Here is a 21,225-nt window from a genome sequence, read left to right on the forward strand (position 1 = left end):
ATACAACTATTAGTATCAGATTACTTAACATAGCTAGAAGATTTAACCTTTTATTGTTTTCTTTACATTATTAATAGAATTACAAATGCAGCTTTCTCCTTCCAAGTTGAGAGCTGATGAGTCTTGTGCTGCTGACCTACTCTTTATATTTAAACCTTTTACCTGTCAAGATTCATCTCACCCTATGCAACAATATGGATCTTGTTTCATAAACTTTTTTGTGAAATAACTTGAAAGATAGGAAGACTGATTTTAAAGATACAGTTAAAAATAAAGTTTAAAATAAAAAATGAGAAGTGGGGTTTTTTTGGTTAGTTTTCTGGTATTTTGTTTTGGTTTTTTTGGTGGCTGGCTAGTATGGGAATACAAACCCTTGACCTTGGTGTTATCAGCACCACACTCTAACCAAGTGACTTAACCAGCCAGCAAAGAAGTTTTTTTAAACCTGAGAATGCCGCATTGGTTAATTATTTTTTCTAATGTTGAAGTTTTATAGCTTTCTCTTTGGAAATTTTTGATGTTATGTTCAGTATTGTATCCCAAGTGGCTGTTAATATTTTGCTTCATCTTTATTTTATATATATATGTAAATATCACAAAACTTTATTGTTATAATGTTTCTATACATTATTCTGATGTCAAACTTCGTTCTGGATTTTTTTTTTTTATTTCCCAGTTCAAGGAGTAGATTTTAGTATAACTCAATTTGTAAGGAATCTTGGACTTGAGCACCTAATGGATATATTTGAAAGAGAACAGGTGAGTTGATGAATTGTGTTGCTTGATTTAGTGTTTTATGGAAACTCAAGTTAAGGAGAATTTGGGATATACTAGAAATGCCCTGAGCCATGTGAACTATTGGGAGACAGTTTTTTAAGATACTGGAAGTCAGTCAGTCTTCAATTTGGCTTGCTCTTGGAATTTCTGTTTATTAGCACATAAAGATTGACTCTCATGTAGTAATAGTGAAATAGCTTTCTTGAATGGAAAGTTTAGCTGAGTAAGTGCTTTATCTGAAGTAAGTTATCTCTGAGCTGTGTTTGTTCAGTTCTGTTACGTCAATTATCACCCACTCTAAGCCTAACAATTTGCTGCCTGCTATGGGAAGGTGTATGGATATACCAACCATATAACTGGGCTTTTCTAGGCAGTCCCAGTTTAAAGTACTCTGTCAGAATACCTTTCCTGATTTTTTGTTGTTCAGAAAATACAGGTACTGTAGACTCGTCCCCTAAGGAACTTTTGATCTAGTTCCGGAGCTGGGACAAGAACATGTGAAGAGTTACATTTTGGCATAGATTTTAGAAATCTAAAGAAGGAAACCATTACTGTGAGCTGACGATGTGTAAATAAAGCATGATTTTAAAGAAGGGCTTTAATTTCATGAAGTGGGAATAATGTATTTGAGATGAAAGGTTTGATTTGAACAGTGATGCAGAAGTACTATTTAGCATAGTTGAGACTATAGGAACCATTGAAGGTATAGTATAAAGAGGGTTGGATGTAAAGTGACGGTGAAAAAGATAAAATAATACACCTGAATGTGGTTAATTTGAAAGTGCATTTTTCTTTTGTACTTTAGTTCTCAGGTTCTTATGCTAAATGAAAATAATGATATTTTTAGTAGTTCCTGACTCAGCTTTCTGTTTCATTCCAACTTTTCATTTTCTGTTAATTTCAGTTTAACAACTGGTTTGTTTTCATTTCTCAGTTCAAAATAATTTGAACTAAATGTATAAATTGGATATATTATGAGAATACCTATATGAGTGTCCACCAAATGAGTGAGCATTCTAAATAGTTTCATCCTCTTTTGTAAGATCACTTTGGATGTATTAGTTGAGATGGGGCACAAGGAGCTGAAGGAGATTGGAATCAATGCTTACGGACATAGACACAAACTAATTAAAGGAGTTGAGAGACTGATCTCTGGACAACAAGGTATTTCCTTTTGATAATTGCTCTCATCAGTTTAACAGTTTGCATAAAGGCAGCCCTCATTGTACTGATAATTTAAAAATCTGTATGAGAGAATCTGTTCAATAAGAAGAGCACAAATTGAAACCTAGGATCACGTCCTAACTCTGCTACTAACTGTTAAACTTCCTGAGCTACTGCTTTTAACTGTATGAACCTAAGTAAAATTTCTGGGCCATTCAGAAATTTGGGGATTTCTTTAGCTCCTGAAAATTAGGAATTAGTTGGATAAGATGACTTCTGAAGTTATTCAAGCTCTAAAATTTTATGATTCTAAAAGATCTGGAACTTGGATATCTCATTTCTTGTGTTAATATAACAGATAATGACTAGGTGTTTAAGCTAGCCCATAAAATAATGTGGTAAATCTCTTATGTAGCTAAAATTCTAAGCACTTGGAATGAATACTGGAAAAAAATACTGTTGCAACTGAGGAAATTAAACAAAACAGTTGAATAATATTTTAATTTTTCCTCAGTGTTGGTGCTTAAGGAAAGTGCAAATTATATCCATTGAACAGATGTTAACACAATATACTGGTCTAGGTATAAAAGTTTAATTGTCTTTTTAAGTGTCGAAACCACATTTAAACTTCATTGTTAAACTGAGGGAATAATTTACTGTGGAGTCAAAAAAAAAAAAGCATCCTGTAATTGTTCTGGCTATGCGACTGGGGTTGAGGAGAAACCTCCATTAGGAAAAATGAAGGGATTTTCAGGGAAGGACGTATGCTAGCCATTATAGGGTCTATTTCTTGAAGAAATAAGAGCACCTCTAAAGATTTAGGTGATTCAAGCTAAGAAATGCTTTAAACTGATATTTTGGAACAGGATCAATTAAAGGTAGATGTCCTTCACTTGCCTGGTAGAGATTAGGGCAGAATTTTTAAATGTGAGGTAATCTTGGCTATTTCTAGTATAGATGACAAGATCTTATAAGATAAAGAGGAGGGAAAACCTGTGGCTCCCTATAATATTAGAATACAATAAAAACAGCATAAAAAATGAAGAGGAAATAGAACCCTCAGTTGTGGACTGCCGTTGGGACTCTACTTAGAATAATACCAATCTAGTATGACAGCAATTAAGAGGGAGTACTGGGATAACAAGGGTCTTTAGGAATGAGGCTGGGTGAAAAAGGAAAGCAGGTAGTGTTTATATATTAAATATATCATAGTCATTAGGACTGCATTGAACGGCTCAGGAAACAATGACAGAAATAGAAACACTCCAAGTGGCAGAGTTACCTCCATGCCACCTCTGATCCTATATTCACTCTGATACATCTAGCTACAGTTGCATAGGAGCATCCATTCCTACATGGAGGAGAAACATGATTGTGAGACAAATGGCCATGGGTATTAGTCAGTTTCTGTTGCTTATAACAAAATACCCAGGGGTGATTTATAAAGAAAACGAAATGTATTGCTTACAGTTTCTGAGGCTGGGAAGTCTAAAGTCCAGTTAACACATCTGGAGGTCTGCACTGGTGGTGGCTTTACAGCAATGCAGGGATCTCACATAGCAGAAAATGGCAGAGCAGAGAGAGAAACTCCATATGCTCTCCTTTTGAAGTCCTCAGAACCACTCTGACCACCCCCTATTAATCCATTCATTAGGATATGGTCCTGCAATCTAAGCACCTCTTCAAGGCTCCACCTTTCAATTACCATAATAGGATTTCCCACCCTCGACAGTCACAGTGGGGATTTAAGCTTCAGTGAGATTGGAGGAGGGGGAGACCTCCAATCTACAGTACCATGTCTGATCTAGCACATCCGGGTCACTTTACTACATAAAGTTACCACCTTCCTCATCTTCATCTGAAGCCAGGATTCTATACTCACACCTGATTTGCGAAGTGGAGCCTGTGACTGCCTGTGATGATCTTCTGACAGTCTCTCATCTTGCTAACTTAACAGCTTTACCTGTCATTCAGTACGTCAAGTTAATAGATTACTAGTACTGATCTTTCAGTACTGATAAACATCTTTTCGGGTAGGTTGTAGATGCCTCAGTCAAGCATTTGTCACAGTCTTTATTCTGTAAAATATTCTCCATATGGTCTACATAATTCCTATAGACGTTGGAATTTAGCCATTTCTATAAGTCTGTATCACAGTGTGGCATGTTAGTGTTAGTCTTATTCTTCAGATCCTAGCTCAGAACCAGAATATTGCTCTCTTAACCTCCAGAGGCAAACTCATGCATTGACCCAGCAGTAAAGGATTTGACCTCTACCTATAAAACAGCAGAGCTTTGGAGACCTTGTTGTAGAGATTAAAGGAGAGAGCTGTTACAAATATGCCAAATAATTAGAAAATTCCATTTAAAAAGCTTTTGTGAGAGTAAAGATACAGAAGTACATATGGTTATTTTGACCATTGATATTTGGAAAACATGACATTTGGAAAAAATGATATTTGGAAAAAATTCATTGCTGAAGTAAAGAATCTATTATGGGTCAAAATAGGCATTCAATAGTTGGGTAGTAAAGTTTATGGACTCCTCATTCTGGGATGATTTAAAATTACTTGAGTCTATGCAAGTTTCTGTCATAATTCTTCCTCATATTTATAAAGAATGAAGGGATTAAATGATGAAAGGGCCGCACAGTTAGTGAAGGAAGTAATTTGAAGAAGAAAATTTATTATAAACTCATTGAGAATAGGAGATATCGAAGAGAAAGATTTTTCTGAAATATTCCCACAAAACCATTATAACTTGTCAGGTCAAAAATTAGTAGTCTAGGTGCAGTGTGGTGTCCTGGTCTCTATCCTGGTACAGAAAGAGGATATTAGTGGGAAAAACTAGCAAAATCCAAGTGAAGTCTGTAATTTACTTAATAAGTTTTGACAAATGTACTATGGTTATATAAAATGTTAACATTAGGGGAAGTTGGATTAAGGGTACACAGGAAATTTCTGTACTTTCAACCTTCCTACAAATCTAAATTATCCCAAAATAAAAAGTTTTTAAAAATTGGTAGTAAGCATTGGATAAGTTAGGTGGTAGTTTTTGATTGATATTAATTGTTTTATTGGCAAAATTTTTCTTACCTTCAAATTTCATTTCGTAGGTCTTAACCCATATTTAACTTTGAACACCTCTGGTAGTGGAACAATTCTCATAGATCTGTCTCCTGATGATAAAGAGTTTCAGTCTGTGGAAGAAGAGGTATGTTCATATACCTTATATAAATGGAAAAGATAGATCAGCCACATGTATTGTTGATTCAGTTGCTAAATTTCCTGGAGGTTTCCAGATCTATATGAACATGTAGTATGTTCCATCTTTACCACCTTGAAAACTTTTGAAATCAGCATTTAAGATTTAAGGGTACGCTCCCTCAGTAAACCTTAATTCCATCTACTTGGTTCAGCACTACAGTTAATACTAATAAAGAATTCTCTTGGAAAAGGGATTGCTGTCATTTGAAAGAAAATGCTGATGTTTCCTCCTTTCTGCAAATGAAGGTAATTGTAAGGCCTAGTATCTCGGACAAGACCCAGAAGATGTGGATACTACTTATCCAGGAAAATTAGCTTTCAACTTTCTTTCCAAAGAACTCTTGAATCCTCTGAAATCTTTGAATAAGTACACTTTGAAGAACACATACCCTATGTGTGTGAGTTGAGCACGGAGATATAAAGTTTAGTAAGACTTAGTTCTAAAACTCAAGAAGCTCCAACTGTCAGTGAAATACATATCGTGCTTTATTAGGCCAAAATCAATAGGAACAAATAAATCATGGTTTTGTTTAGTATGTCAGTTGGTTAGCTTTATATGTTAGTTCATCTTGCATCCTCTTCTTTTTTTTTTTTTCCCTTTAGTTTGCATTATGTAGTTTTCACCTGTAAATATTATTTTCAGGTTGATTGACTAATAGCTATCTCTAAAAGACAGTACTCATGAATTTATAAAACTCATATACTTTAAACAACGAAAATGTTAAAACCTATTTTGTATTCTCAAAAATAGAATCAGATGGGGCAAGAATCATGTTCTCAAGATTAGGAAAGACATAAAAGCTAATGCACATATATTTCAAATTATTCTTCCATCAGATGCAGAGTACAGTTCGAGAGCACAGAGATGGAGGCCATGCAGGTGGAATCTTCAACAGATACAATATTCTTAAGGTAATAATAAGTTAGTGCAAATAAAGTTTCCTGAGACCATAGTTTTCAAAGCCTGAAGCTATAACTAACTTTCATGAGAACATAATGAATGATCTATCCAGCCCATTACATCTTTGACAAGGCATCAGGGGAGGATATATCCTCGGAAGGTTAAGATTCTCAAAGTCCCAATACTGTATTTAATAACCAATAATAAATCAGCCCTTGTTGAACATATTCCAGATTAGGGGTTATGCTCTATCTTGGGACAATGATAAATCCTGTAGATTCAGGACTTTCTAAAGTATTATTAAGCTACCCTGTTGTAATGAAGCTGAACTTTTTGTGTCTTGAGAAAGGACTCCATTTTTATAATCAATACCATGCTTTTGTTGTTGTTGGTTGTTATCCTGTGACTACTCCGGGTTTCTGGGAGTCCCCAGACATGTCACCTTTTTAAAATTTTAATAGTATTTCCTCTTCATCTTTTCCATAAAACAGTCTTTTAAGAATGTTTGAGTCATTCTATGAGAGTCCTGTCTTATTGATTTTAATTATTCTTGTCAAGACTTTTTCCAACTTTGCTATGTTTTTCAGGACTTAGGGTTAGAATTAAAATGTCATAAATGAGGGCCAGCCCGTGGCTCACTTGGGAGAGTGTGGTGCTGATAACACCAAGGCCACAGGTTTGGATCCCTGTATAGGGGTGGCCGGTTAGCTCACTTGGGAGAGTGTGGTGCTGACAACACCAAGTCAAGGGTTAAGATCCCCTTACCGGTCATCTTTAAAAAAAAAACATATATATATATATATATATATATATATATATGTATGTATGTCACAAATGGTGTTCTCACAAAAATTTAAAAAGAAAGATACAATAATCACAAGTAATACATTGAACTTTCAAAAGGAAAGAACAGAACTGAAGTTACCAGAAGTGGGAAAGGGGTATGAGGAAGGGGGTTAAGGGAGGAATCAATAAAGGACAACAAAAAATGACAACATTGTATAATATTAAATATACTAATCGTCCTGATGAGAGCATCACATATTGCACACAGGTGTTGATATGCAACTCTGTACCCCACAGACATGTATAAATTATGTTTTAATTAAAACAAAACCAAAAATATGGCAAATATCTTTAATATGTAAGTTTTAAGCTCAGTGAACAGTATCAAATAAGACAAATAATTATGCCTATTACAGGCAAATTTCAGTCAAGTCCACTTTACCTACAAGCATTAACAAAATGTTCAGAGGTTTGTTAAGGGTAAGGGTAGGGGAAAGAATATGTGTTTGATTTCTAAAGTAGTTGAATTTGAGAAGGATAATTCTGTTCTTCCTCTATAAAGGTATTTTAATGTAATAGTTAATTAAAATTTTTTCAGTGATAAAATGTTTTATTTTTGTTCCTTTTTTATAATACATGAGATCTTTTTATGCCAGTATGATCTTTAATACATCTGTGGCAATATTTTGAGTTATTCTGAGCCAAAATTAAAACCTCCAGCTCCCAGTTGTGGTGCTCTAGGTATCAGCAGGGGGCTGTAGCACCTTTAAACAGAGCTAAAAAATAGTACTGATTATAAATTTTAACCCTAGAAAAACTCCTAATGAGATCAGCATCTATCTTTAAATTTTCTCCAGACAAAAATTTCAGGAATTGGAGGGTAGAGGAAGTCATAAGGATATGTGTGTGTGTGTGTTTTAAGAGTGTTTTTTATATGTGTCTATTTCAAATATTTTTAATTAAAAACAGATTAAGATGGTACTTTGAGCCAGATAAAGAGGAAGGAAAAAGATACTATTCTTTTTCTAATATTTACATACAGAACTTGGCATGTCTGATTTGGAGGTGTTTTAGTAATAATTTTAAATTAATTAAGAATGGAAGTATTTTAAGCAATTAACAGTGTTCTTGATATTTACATATGGCCATATGTAACTTTTTTCCCTTCGTAGTTTTTGATTTACAAAATGTATGTACACTTCTATCATTGGGACAAAGTGTTCTTAATTGAATAAAATGACATATTTTACATTTCAGAGAAAAGTTTTGCCTCCCTTCTAGCTAAATACGTGGCCCATATTTTGGTTAAGATGAAGTAATAGGTAAGTAATTTTTAAGACCTAAAGATTTGATTTTTCTGGTTTATTATTTATAGATTCAGAAGGTTTGTAACAAGAAACTATGGGAAAGATATACTCACCGGAGAAAAGAAGTTTCTGAAGAAAACCACAACCATGCAAATGAAAGAATGCTTTTTCATGGTAAGATTCCTCTCTCCCAACTCCACCACTGTCCTCCTCTGCATTAGGGTAGTTTTTTGGTCAGGTATGAAATAATAATGAATCAGTATATCCTTCATGTCATTTTTTAAATAAACCTAATATTTCTGTAAATTCTACATTTATACTCATATTTCCAACTTCTTTTGAATTTGAATATTTTATAATACATGTTTTGTAAATAAGATCATCATAATAGAAAAAATGTAGAAATGAAAGGTTGAGTAATTCATATTTTCCTTTTTTCTTTATATGGTAGACTTTGCTCATTATGATCACTCTAAGAAATTGTGTTTTACCTTTTTTTTTTTTTTTTTTTTTTTTTTAAAGATGACCAGTAAGGGGATCTTAACCCTTGACTTGGTGTTGTCAGCACCACGCTCTCCCAAGTGAGCTAACCGGCCATCCCTATATAGGGATCTGAACCCGCAGCCTTGGTGTCATCAGCACCACACTCTCCCAAGTGAGCCAACCGGCCATCCCTATATAGGGAACCGAACCCGCGTCCTTGGTGTCATCAGCACCACACTCTCCCAAGTGAGCCAACTGGCCATCCCTATATAGGGATCCGAACCCGCAGCCTTGGTGTCATCAGCACCGCAATCTCCCAAGTGAACCATGGGCCAGCCCATGTTTTACTTTTAACTAGTTGAATTAAAATTAAAATAAGACCTGAAAATCACCTCAGATTTTGATTCTAAGTGTCAAAACTGTATTTAACTTCAGTGTTAAAAGAGCCGTTGTTGAACCATTGAAAGTTTCTGATAACTCTTGTTGAATTGAGAGAACTATTATTTACCATTCTTGAAATTTCCCATTTTTCTATGTCATAAGCTGGCAGATGGTGATTGGTGTTTCAAGTTTATAGCAAAGTTAAGTAGTGTTTATCAGGCCTTCAAGCACACTACCCATAGTAGCTCCAGTCTGTTCCTTCATTTGTACTTGATTACGGAAAAGTTTTAGAGACCTGTAAAGTTCTGTAAAACACAGTATTTAAATTTCACAATACCCTGGAAGAATGGCTAAAGCAGAATAGGTTCATGTGCAATATCTAAGTGGTACTTCTCATTCCAACCCCACAAAAGTCATCATGATAATCTCTTGGCACAGAACATAGTATTTATTTATGTATTAACTGGACGGTTATAATGAGTGACTTTTCTGTTTTATAGTTTAAATAGTTTTGATTTTTCCAGTTTAATTCAAAAAGTGATTCTATTCATCCACATTTCTGTAAAGTGGAATTCAATATATTTTCTTGTCCCTTTATGAACAGGGACACTCATCTTAATGAATCAGTTAGTCATGTTGTTTTGGCTTTTCTTAACCCCCACCCTTTTTCTAACTCCCTGGCCTTGTTCCTATGCTCAATACCTTGTCTATGGCTAGTCCCCCACTTCTTGGCTCCCACGCAAGAGAAGAGGGAAAAGAAGTCAGTGTCCAGGGAATGAGGGAAAGCACCACATTTGCAGATGGAATCTTGTATAGCAGGTGATGAAAAACAGAGAAGTCAAAGATAGAAGAGAAGAGGTATAAAGAAGAGAATAAGAATATGAAAGGCTTCTTGGGCCACTTCTGATACCTAGAAAAAGTATACAGGCATGGGCATCATTGTAAGACCTAACTGCATTCACTCTTGCTGTATGAGGTAAATTTTGAGACTCTAGGTACTGGGTCTGTATGGATTTGGGGTCTGGAGTTTGAGAACTCTTGAACTGATATTTCTGTTTGTTTTTCTACTTGAATCTGTGTCCTTATTTTGGCATCTGAACCACCCCCTTCTTAGAAACATTAATTGACATTAGTAATTGTTTATTCTACAATAGTGAACTGGCTGACAGGGAACTGTTACCATTTCTTGTTTTTGCTTTATTGTGGTGGCAGTGCATGTTTAAGAATTTAAGTTCTAAATGGCTTTAGTTTTTGCTTTTTCTTCTTGGATAAATTTTGAATTGTTGTTTCTCATCTATGTGTATTTCAGGGTCTCCCTTTGTGAATGCAATTATCCATAAAGGCTTTGATGAAAGGCATGCATACATCGGTGGTATGTTTGGAGCTGGGATTTATTTTGCTGAAAACTCTTCCAAAAGCAATCAGTATGTATATGGAATTGGAGGAGGTACTGGGTGTCCAGTTCACAAAGACAGATCTTGTTATATTTGCCACAGGTAAGCAATCACTTGTTCTCATTTATTTTGATAAGAATCAGATAAGAATTGTTTACATATTTGAGAAATGTTGGGGGCAAGGCATTGTGTTAGGCAGCTTTAGGAATCCAAGCTAGGAATGTGTTAGGCTGCTTTTGGACCTCTCACCAGTTATAATCATAGCTAATATTTATTAAGTGATCCGATGGGCAAAGCATGATTCTAAGCACTTGTTATTAGAACACCTGTGGTTTAAAGAATACTGACTAGAAAATAACATTGAGCATGAAAGAGGCTTTATTGTAGCCCTTGAATATCATAGGACTGTAGACTCTAAAAATCTAGTATTCAAATGTTAAAATGACATTGTTGTATGCCAAGTTTAATCATTTTATTGCAGTTCCTGAAGGGGTTTCTCTCCATTATGATATGATCCTGATCCTCAATTTGTAATATTACTACTGGAAGAGTTACAATTAAAACACATCAATCCCTTTAGAAAGCAAATAATTATCAAATAACTACTTTACACTTTTTTTTTTCACTTTTAGTTACCTGTTCTGTCTCAGTTGTTAAAATCATTCAAATAATTTGGCCCTAATTTATAAAATCCTCTTAGGCAAATAAATTTTGTCATATGAAAAATCAAGATTAATTACTGAGATTTAGTCTACAAGATCAAAAGTGGTAGTTATCAAATATTAGCATGCATCAGAATCACCTAGAGAGCTTGTTAAAATGCAGGTTCCTGGGCCCTACCTCCAGAGTTGCTGTTTTAGTAGGTCTGGAATGGGGCTCTAGAACTTGAATTTCTACCAAGCTCCCAGGTGATGCTGTTTTTGATCAGGGATCTAGGAAAAACCCTAAAGCAGTACTTCTCAACCTTGGAAGTGCATCGGTATCACCTGGGAAGCTTTAAAAACTGCTATTGCCTGCATCCCACCCTCAGAAATTCTCATTTAATTGGTCTAGGGTATGGTCTGGGCATTAGGATTTTTAAAAAGCTTCCCAGCTGATTCCAGAAAGCTGCCAGAATAAAGAACTGCAGTCCTGGAGAGAAACAAGGTCTTTTTGTTGTTGTTTTTGTTTTGTCCTTGTTGTTTTCCCCTTTAAATTTAGAGTTGTGTAGGTGTTACAGAGTTGACCCTCCTGGATATGACCTCCCACCCACTTCTTTTTTAGAATATGTATTGGACTGGTTAGGAGGCTTTTAATTTCCTGAGATTCTGTAAATTGAATGCTACTGTTTTTACTTGTCATATGTGGTCTGAAGGTTAAATAGTTCTGATTATTAGTAATAAGCAATGTTCTTGTAACTCCCCTAAAGTGTCTTTGGAACTGAATGCTTGGTTGTCTGGAAGTAAGTTTATTAATCTAAGACTTCTGTATCCTGGATTATCATGGGATTGATTGTGAATATAATAAAAAAATCTTCTAGAAATGCTAAGAAGGTTTTCAAAGGTCAAATTTAGAATAAAAAGTGTGTAGCCTCTCTTCTTGGGAAAATAGAACCATCAACTGGTTCAACAGAATCTTCTGTTCTCTTCTAAGAAGAAAAGAAAAAAGAAACAATGAGGTAATACTGAAAAGTTCTTTGGAACCAAGAAAGGCCAGTGACATGTATCCTGCAGGGGAGTAGGAAAGTAATCTACTTAAACTGATTGTAAGGGGAGACCTGTCTGAAGAAGTAACCTCTTTTCACCTGAAGCTGAAAAATAAAAGGGTGTCAGCCAGTTAAAGAGTGGTAAAGTACATACTGTTTTGGATAATAGAGAAAATTGTATGGATGGAGGCAGGGAGATAAGTTTGGTGTTTGTGGAGGAAGAAAATTAATGTGCCTGGGGCATAATGAACATAAAATAAGATTAGAGAAATCGGAGCCATTGAATAGAATTTGGATTTTCTTCTAGTGACCAGATTCTAAAAGATTTTAAGCACAAAAATGATGTGATCTGATTTATGTTTGTTTGTTTGTTTTGATCACTGGTTGCTTGGATGGAAAATGGTTTGGACAAGAGTTAGAGTAGAAACAGGAAGACTGGTTAGGAGGCCATTGTTATAGTCCAGGTGGAAATTTTGGTGAATTGGGCTTTAGTGGTGGGAGTAGAACTAAGAGAAGTAATGGATTTCAAATATATTTTGAAGGTGGAATCCACTGGACTTAGTTGGATAAATGTCCAACTTTACAAGGCACCTCATTGAAGCCCCTTAAACCTCTTCCTTTCCATTTGGCCTATGATTTGTGTTTTTGCTGGGTTACAGAAAAGAAGATAGAGTCTGCATCTCTATAATGTTATCATGTTTTTCGGGTTTTATAGTTAAATTAAGGATTAACTAAATTGACACTTTCATTAATAAGAGTAGTAGAGCTGGCCAGTTAGCTCAGTAAATTAGAGCATAGTGTTGTTAACACCAGGGTCAAGGGTTTGGATCCCTGTACTGGCCTGCCGCAAAAAAAGTAACAATAATAATAACGGTAGTAGAAGACATTCTTACAAAGTTCTTTAAAGGGCAAAATGATGAAAACAATCATAAGTCTTTATCTGTAAATGCATTTTTAAAACTTACGCATGTACAAAAATAAAAATTGTCATATTTGTGTGTCAAATTTGTCTTCAGATGATCTTTTCCTTTTACCTTATAGGCAGCTGCTCTTTTGCCGGGTAACCTTGGGAAAGTCTTTCCTGCAGTTCAGTGCAATGAAAATGGCACATTCTCCTCCAGGTCATCACTCGGTCACTGGCCGACCCAGTGTAAATGGCCTAGCATTAGCTGAATATGTTATTTACAGAGGAGAACAGGTAATTCAGTTTTATTTGTTCATCTTCAAAAATGCTATAGAGCCATACCTTAACTACTTCTTACTAATCTCTTAAATTGACAAGGCATATTTGCCTTAGGAACTGGATTTTTTAAGACATTTGTTTGGAAGTAATTTCAGACTTAAAAAGTTATAAAACTAGTAAGGAGAATTCCCTTATGCTCTTTACCTAGTTTTCCCAAATGTTAACATTTTATCATTCTCTCCCTTTCTCTTTCCGTGCATGTGTGTGTGCATGTGTGTACACATATTTTTTTGTGTGAACTGTTTGAGAGTAAGTTACAGGCATGTCCCTTTACCCCTAAATTCAAAATGTGTATTTCCTAAAAACAAGCACATTGTCTTAAAATTATCAAAATCAGGAAAATGCTATTGATATTATATCTCACCTACAGACCTTATTCAGATTTTGCCAATTGTAGTGAATCTTTTTTTAGCTTCTATAAAATGTAATTAGTCAGAATCCTGTATTTAATAGTTAAATTGTCTGTAGCAGAATGTATAATTCGCTCCTGCTCTCAGTGACACAGATCCAGTCAAAGCAGTTCTACAGCATTCTGAACTTGTTCTAGAGCATGCTTGTTAGTTACTAAAAACAGACAGATGTGTAGTTAGTACTCATTCTAGACCTGCTGATTGAGAATCTAAAGGATTGAAGTCAAGGTAAGGGTGTTTTGAGAAAAGGCCCTTAGCCAATTCTGATCCACAACACTAACTTAGAACCTCCTCCCTAAAGGTAGGAATTCTTATGAAGTCTCCTTAACCTTCAAGAAAATTCGTTTACCAGTATTTGAATTAATCTTCTCTTCCAGGCTTATCCTGAATATTTAATTACTTACCAGATTGTGAGGCCTGAAGGGATGGTCGATGGATAAATATTTAGTTGCTTTAGGAAGTTAATTTCATTTAACCTACAATCATTGAAGCAGCTGGTGGCCTCGAAGTTTTCTCCTTTGCTGAAAAAAAATCATCTTGCCAACAAGCCTGTGGCAAAAAGATAAAAAATGTGAAAGAAGTTTAACATTCTGACTTGATAAAGCTTTAATAATGTACAGTGTTTTCTAAATATTTCCTGTTTTTCAGCACTTTAACAGATGCCATTCCAGGTTAAACTGGGTTTGTCTGTACTAAATTATAAACAGTTAACTTGAACCTTTTATATGTTATGGATTGATTCTAACAGAAACTGTAATACCCTCAACAGAACTCATTTTACTAATACAGTACTGTGTTCTTTAAAACACAGCATTTACACTGAATACAATTTCATTTGTAAAACTGTAAATAAGAGCTTTTGTACTAGCCCAATATTTATTTACATTGCTTTGTAATATAAATCTACTGTTTTAGAACTGCAGCGGTTTACACGTTTTTTCATATGTACTGCTCATCTGCACTTCATCTTGCATCATCACGATTGAGAAGTCTTTACAATTGATTCCAGAGGCTATGTTGAGTTGTTAGCAGAAACTTTGTTGGGAAAGATTGATTTATCAGATTTAATTTGCTGATGGAAGCATTTGTCTCTCATTAGAAGTCTTTCTTATTTCAGAATTTATGGATACTCTGGGGATTTAATTTGCGATACTTTTATATGTTTAAGACACACATTCCAAAGAGCTCTAACTATGATAGACCCTGAGTACTAAAGGAGCTTCTTTACTGGCTTCAAACTCTAGGTTTCGTGTTAGAAAAATCTTTTAATGCCATTATCTGAAAGGAATTAGAACAAATGCTCCTATTTTTTAGAGAGTCTAAATCCTACTATTGAACAGTTGTGGTGTTCCTTTCATGGAATAAAAATAGGAAGTTAAATTTCAGAGGTGGGAAGGGTAATCCTGGATAATTTCCCAATCTGTTTTAATTACCTTAAAGCAAAAGGGAAAAACCAACAAATGGGAATGGGTAGTTCTTTATCCTAAGTATTTTTTTTCCTGTTCTTTTTCCTTGCTCTTATTATTATATTTATAACCAGTCTATGCATCATGGGTAAACTGAATGCAGAACCATAAAATGTAGGTGTCTCAGCCCGTTCCTGGCCTGTATGGGCAAGTACAGTGAGATGGGTACTTCCTGCTCCTGGGTTGCCTCTCCATGACTTTATGCCCAACTGGTAATGTGCTTCTGGTTTGTGCACCACATGGTGACCGGGCTTGTGTTCAGTTTGGCAGCTATGGAGGGAAGTACTATCCCATAAAATGCCATTCCTGACTGTTTTCTAATGTAAAACTATCTTTTACATGAAGCATGCTCATGCATCTTGGTACAGAGACATACATTACAGCTTGGCAGTCTATTTTATTTGTTGATTGCAGCTCCCTCAGAAGTCAAGGAAAGATTTTTCCACACTTAAGTCTTTGTAAATGAGGACGTTCCCCTTTACTCTCCATATCAGCTCACCTTTGTTTTACATTTATTTAGTCTCTAAATTAACTGGTTCTTTGCAGTAATTTGTACCTAGAGTGCTAGAAAATCATGTTTCTTGTCCTAAGTAGAGTTAATCAGAGTAAATGCGTATCTGGAGTTGTTTCTATCATGTAAATTGTGATCATTATTTAAGAACTAAATCCTGACCTTGAAGTGCTTTTTTACAGCTCTCTCCTAATTGCAAATATGATCCTAAAGTTATTTCTTAGAACACCAATGGAGTATGCCAAATTTTATATAAATTTTTCAGTTTCCCTAAGCTTCCAGGTTTTAATAATTAGATAATGAGATGAATTAATGAGGTTTATATTTACATACTTTCTCAGCATTTAGCCCATATTATTCACCATATGAGTGAATCTGGAATTGCTTGTCATGTAAAATCATCATGGTCTATGAGTTTATGATAATGCAAATGGTGTTATTTCATCTAATTCATTGCTTAGTGTGTTGTTTTTCCATGAATGATTATATTGTGGTTAATATGTTAGCATGGCAGTATTTTCAGATAGCTTTTTTTTGTTTTGGGAGATTGGAGTTTTGGCATTTGGGGGGAGGCAGTTAGTACTTTGCATGAAATACCTTACTCTATAATGATGGAATTGCCTTTTCTTTTGTGTTGTGATTTTTTTTTTTTTGAAGTGAAATTTAACTTTTTGTGCAAGTAGTGCTATTATACCCATTTTGAGTTTCTTACTTGTACTGTATCACATTCCATACCTTCATTTAATTCTTAATAAACTTTTCACTTGTTTTTCTCAGTAGTATGGTTAATTACCAGAATAGTATAAATGTGTTGAGTGGTCTTTGAGAAAATGGATTAAGATTAAAATAAACCATAACTGCAGGAAAACGGTGTGCTTTTGAGTCTAATAAAGTGATAAAGAGCACAGTTTGAAGTTTGAAATACTGAATGTTGTAGCCATACTTATGCAGATGTTCTAGGATAAAAGTAACTGTAAGATGTTTTTAGACATTTAGTTTGTCTAGTACAACTTTGAGTAAACCATAAAACTCATTTCCTGGGAAATCAATCATCTTAACTTATGAAGAGAAATATATTTTTCTTTTCTATGTCATATAAAAACATTCTCAGTAAGTGTCCAAATCTCAAAATTAGTGACATTTATTACTCTTGAAAGAAATTATAGGAGTATATGTATTTCAGATTTCATTATGTGAAGTGTCCCTGTATGTGATCAGTTCTCTGCTTTCCATAATAAGAGAATGAAGGTGCAAATAATCCATAAGTCATTTGGCTTTAAATATATTTATTTAGCAGATTTATCTTCCTGCTTCATTTAGGATAATATCAAAGTGTTTGCCTGCTGTTTCCTAAGCACGATGCCAGTGTACAATGTGATCCAGGTGTTTGCAGGCCGATGAGGCAAGAAAACATGCAAATAAATTTCCCAAAGCTCTTATGATTAGTACTCCTATTCTCCTACTGTGCCTTTACCTACTCTCCTGTCCTATTAGAGGACCACAGAGGAAGCAAGCAGTTACGCTCATTCTTTACCAGAAGAACGGTCAGATTTCAATTAAGTTACATTGTAATATGGCTTTTCACTATCTCCTGAATCTTCACACCCCCTCCTTTTTTATGCTTACTAGCTTAGGCAGGCTGTGACCTAAAATACTTAATTATACCCCGCTTAGAAAGTTCTTGCTCTCCACATATGAGCCACCATTATTAGAAGTATCTTCTCCACTTTGTCACCCACGCACAGTTGCCATCTCTATCACACAAATATACACTGAGCCCCCAAAATAGTCTGCTGTTACTGTAGAGCAGTGCTACACGAAGTGTGGTGTGCAGATGGGGTTGGTCTGCAAACATACCAGCTAGCAATAGAGAGATGAATACAAAAAGGAAGGGTAAACTTTTTAAATGTTTATAGCAATTCGACATTGCTGTAATATTTTTTATTTCTTTTACTAAAATATGGTCTGTGACAGATTGGAAGTTAAGAGGGAAAAAACTGATCCTTCACACATAATTTGAAAGATTTGAGAACAATATTTTGCTTTGTATACCAACAGACCCAGCACCTAGCATATCTGGCACATAGTAGTTCCTCAGTAAATTTTTTGTTGAGTGAATAAATGGTAATTAAATGATTGGGCTCTAGGGTCAAATGGATTTGGATATGAATTCTTACCCTACTCCTCACCAACTGTACAATCTTGAACAAATTATATAACCATTATAAGTTTTATGGTATTTACCTCAGGGTTGTTGAGAGAACTAAATGATTTTCTGTATGTGCCACTAAGTGTTGAACTTGATAATAACTGGTTATTATAATTAGTATTACTTGCTGAATACTCCAGGACTAGTTGGTTGAGTTTTCCCATAATCCAAGCTGCATCATATTCCTTATAGAAAGAACAAGCCCCTCTCAGGTGGACTCATCAAAAATCCAAAACAGTCCATAGTGAGCACAAATCAGTAGACAATCTTGGAGGATTAGCACCCCTACAAACAAAATTAGTAGGATAACTGTAGAATAAGTGTGCTTAAAATGAGTAGGGTAGGGGTGGGGATAAAAGAAAGCATAAAAGCCTTTAGACAAGATGTCACTATGAAAGGCAAAACTAAATCTTTAGAACTAAAAAATATGTAATTAATGAAATTTAAAATTCAAACACATTAAGCCACAGATTGGGCCTATCTGAAGAGAGAATTGATGAACTAGAAGATAAATCGGCTAAATACACAGATTGTAACAGAGAGTTAGGAAATATGAAAGGGCCAAGACATGGAGAATAGAATTAGAAGATCCAACAAAGAATGGAGAGGGAAAAGATTTGAAAATTTTTCCAAGATTCATAAAGGATATGAATCCTTAAATTGAAGAAGCATAACAAAGACCCAGGAGGGTGAATAAAAATAAGTCTGCTTCTAGACATGTAATGAAACTGTAGAACATCAAAAGACAAGAAAAATCTTAAAAGTAAATAATTTTTTAAAAAAAAAAAATCTTAAAAGTAATGAAATAGAAAGGACACATACAAAGGAATAATAATTACACCAACAGCAGACTTTGCAATGGCAGCAATAGAGGCCAGGAGACAATAAAATAACTTCTAAGTGCTGAGGAAAAACTGCTGTTGCCCTAAAATTCTATACATAGATAAACTAGTATTCAAAAGAGAGGATGAAAAACTTCCAGATTTTGCTGAAAGAACTCATATATGATTGTTCTTCAGGAAAGAAAGCAGTTGAATCCAGAAGAAAGGAGTAGTATGCGAGAAACATAACAAAAGAAATTGGCAAATGTTAGTAAAAAGACTGAAATGATACTCAAGTATAAAAAAAAAGTAAGTACTTTATTAAATAAGGAATAATCTTTAAGACATAATTAATGTAAAAAGCAGAGTTGACCAATGTGTATGATTTGCTATTTTTTTTTTTTGTCCTTGCCTATGGCCTCTGCCTGCAGCCCACCACCCAGCTGTCACACTGTTCCCCAGCCTGATTTGCTACTATGTGTATACAGTAGGAAAAAGTACAATATGCCTTTGTTTATGTAGAAAACATTTCCAGGATACACACAAAATATTGGGAGGAAACCTGAGTGCCAGAGAGACAGATACAAAAGAGATGTTTCACTGTATATCCTTTTATTCTTTTTGAATTTTTTAACAGGACTATTTTATCTATTTTAATAAAGTTCTATAATTAAAATAAGCATTGTTGAAAGTAATAAATAGATTTTGAGATTTTTAAAACAAGGTGGATGTAAAGTACTAATTGACAATGATGGAAAAATAGAAGCTTTAAGATATTGATGAACTGTACACTTTAAGTCAAGTATGTATATTAAATTTTCAAAGATAATCACTAAAAGAGTAGAAATAACTCAAAATGGGTAAAAGGTAATAAAAATAAACACTCCAATAGAAATGGGAATAACAGGTGACCCATGCAGTCTTTTTCTCAAAAGGTATGAAAGACTCTAGAGTGAATAGGAGATATCTAAAGGGCTAAGAATAGCGTAGACATTCCTGAAGAAGAAAAATAAGGCAAGAGGGCCAGAGATCAAGAGTAGCATTAATGCTGTAGCAACTGTGGTATTGATGCTGGGATAGTCATTTGGCCAACTGAACAGAGTGCACATGGGCTTTTTCATATATACCAGAGGTAGCATTACAGATTATGTGGAAAGGAGGAACTATTTAATAAGTCGTTATGGACTCTATATGGGAAAAATATATCTGATTGTATACACAAAAATAAATTCCAGATGTATTTTATATAGTACATATATAAAAAATGTTTAGAAGAAAATATAGGAAACTTTCTGACTAGGATAAGAAAGAACTTTTTGACTGAACTTCAAAGAACACTGACCATAAAAGAAAAGATTGATAAATTTGACTGTTAGATTTAAGAACATCTGTTCACCCAAGGACCATTTTCTTAACATATAAAAAGCTCCTCAAAATCAGATGTGAAACACAAGCAACCCAATGAACAATATACAGAAAGGGAAATAAAAATGGCATTTAAAGAAGACAAATGCAAACTAATGTAAAACCATTTTTTTATCTCATATTAGTAGAGATAAAGAAGCGAAGTTTAAAATATTTAACACCCAGGCACTGACCAGTCAGAACAGAGTCCAGGCTCCCTGTTCTGCCTATTGTTAATCCTTTAGTTGCTGAATTGTGGGGTAACTAGAGGCTCTGAGACACTAGAGAATGGCACTTAGGGGGCTTAGGGCAGCAGCTAGTTCCCAGTGGGTATAGCACAAAATATGCTGATACTTTAACAACCTGTACAGCCCTACGGATGTGATATAGCTATCTATCAGCCCTAGTAGAGGAGAATACTGGGAAATGATCTCTACAAGGGAAACTGAGCAATACCTGCCCAAGTTTTAAATGGAGATACCCTTTAAGTAAAAGGACCCATGATAAGGAAATACATCAGTGTTATTTGAAATGACAAAGTTATAGAAAGCACTACTGCCCATCAGTAGGGGTCTGGTTAAATAAATTATGATGCATTAATACACGAGAAAATTGGAAACGTGAAAAGAAATGAGCCAAGATAGATTATTGGGATGGAGGGAGAAGCAAGGTTCAGGATATTATATTACCATTATAAAAAATAAATAGAGGTAATATCAATATATAGACTTGTTTGTACATAGGTTATTTGGTGGGTGGTGGGGTGGTGGATGCCAATAAGTGGTAACTGTAATCTGAAAGGAGATCTGGGTGGCAAGAGATGAGGGGATGGAACGAAAGTTAACTTTCTGCTCTGTACTCACTATAATGAATTCTATACTTAGCATGTGCCCTCATTTAAAAACATGATTTGTTTAAAGATGAGATTTGAGGTAGGTTATATCTAAGGGTTCTCCCAAACTCTAAGTCTGCAAAAATGTGAACAACAACAAACAGATCTCCAAACCCTCTACCTTCAG

At 34.8% G+C, this 21,225-nt stretch overlaps 1 protein-coding gene across 2 annotated transcripts in view; it reads left to right on the forward strand.

The window, feature by feature from the left end:
- The window catches only part of TNKS2 (tankyrase 2), a 60,050-nt gene extending 43,506 nt beyond the window's left edge, over nt 1-16,544 (forward strand). For both annotated transcript variants that reach the window (XM_063102224.1, XM_063102226.1), the window contains 8 exons: nt 677-759; nt 1,821-1,941; nt 5,056-5,153; nt 6,044-6,118; nt 8,269-8,374; nt 10,374-10,560; nt 13,184-13,340; nt 14,173-16,544. In XM_063102224.1, coding sequence (XP_062958294.1) covers nt 677-759; nt 1,821-1,941; nt 5,056-5,153; nt 6,044-6,118; nt 8,269-8,374; nt 10,374-10,560; nt 13,184-13,340; nt 14,173-14,235 — 890 coding nt within the window. In that variant the 3' untranslated portion in view covers nt 14,236-16,544. The remainder of the gene's footprint in view (nt 1-676; nt 760-1,820; nt 1,942-5,055; nt 5,154-6,043; nt 6,119-8,268; nt 8,375-10,373; nt 10,561-13,183; nt 13,341-14,172) is intronic.
- Nucleotides 16,545-21,225: the final 4,681 nt, after the last annotated feature.

This window comes from Cynocephalus volans, chromosome 7 (genome assembly GCF_027409185.1).
Source record: "Cynocephalus volans isolate mCynVol1 chromosome 7, mCynVol1.pri, whole genome shotgun sequence".
NCBI classification, from domain to species: domain Eukaryota; kingdom Metazoa; phylum Chordata; class Mammalia; order Dermoptera; family Cynocephalidae; genus Cynocephalus; species Cynocephalus volans.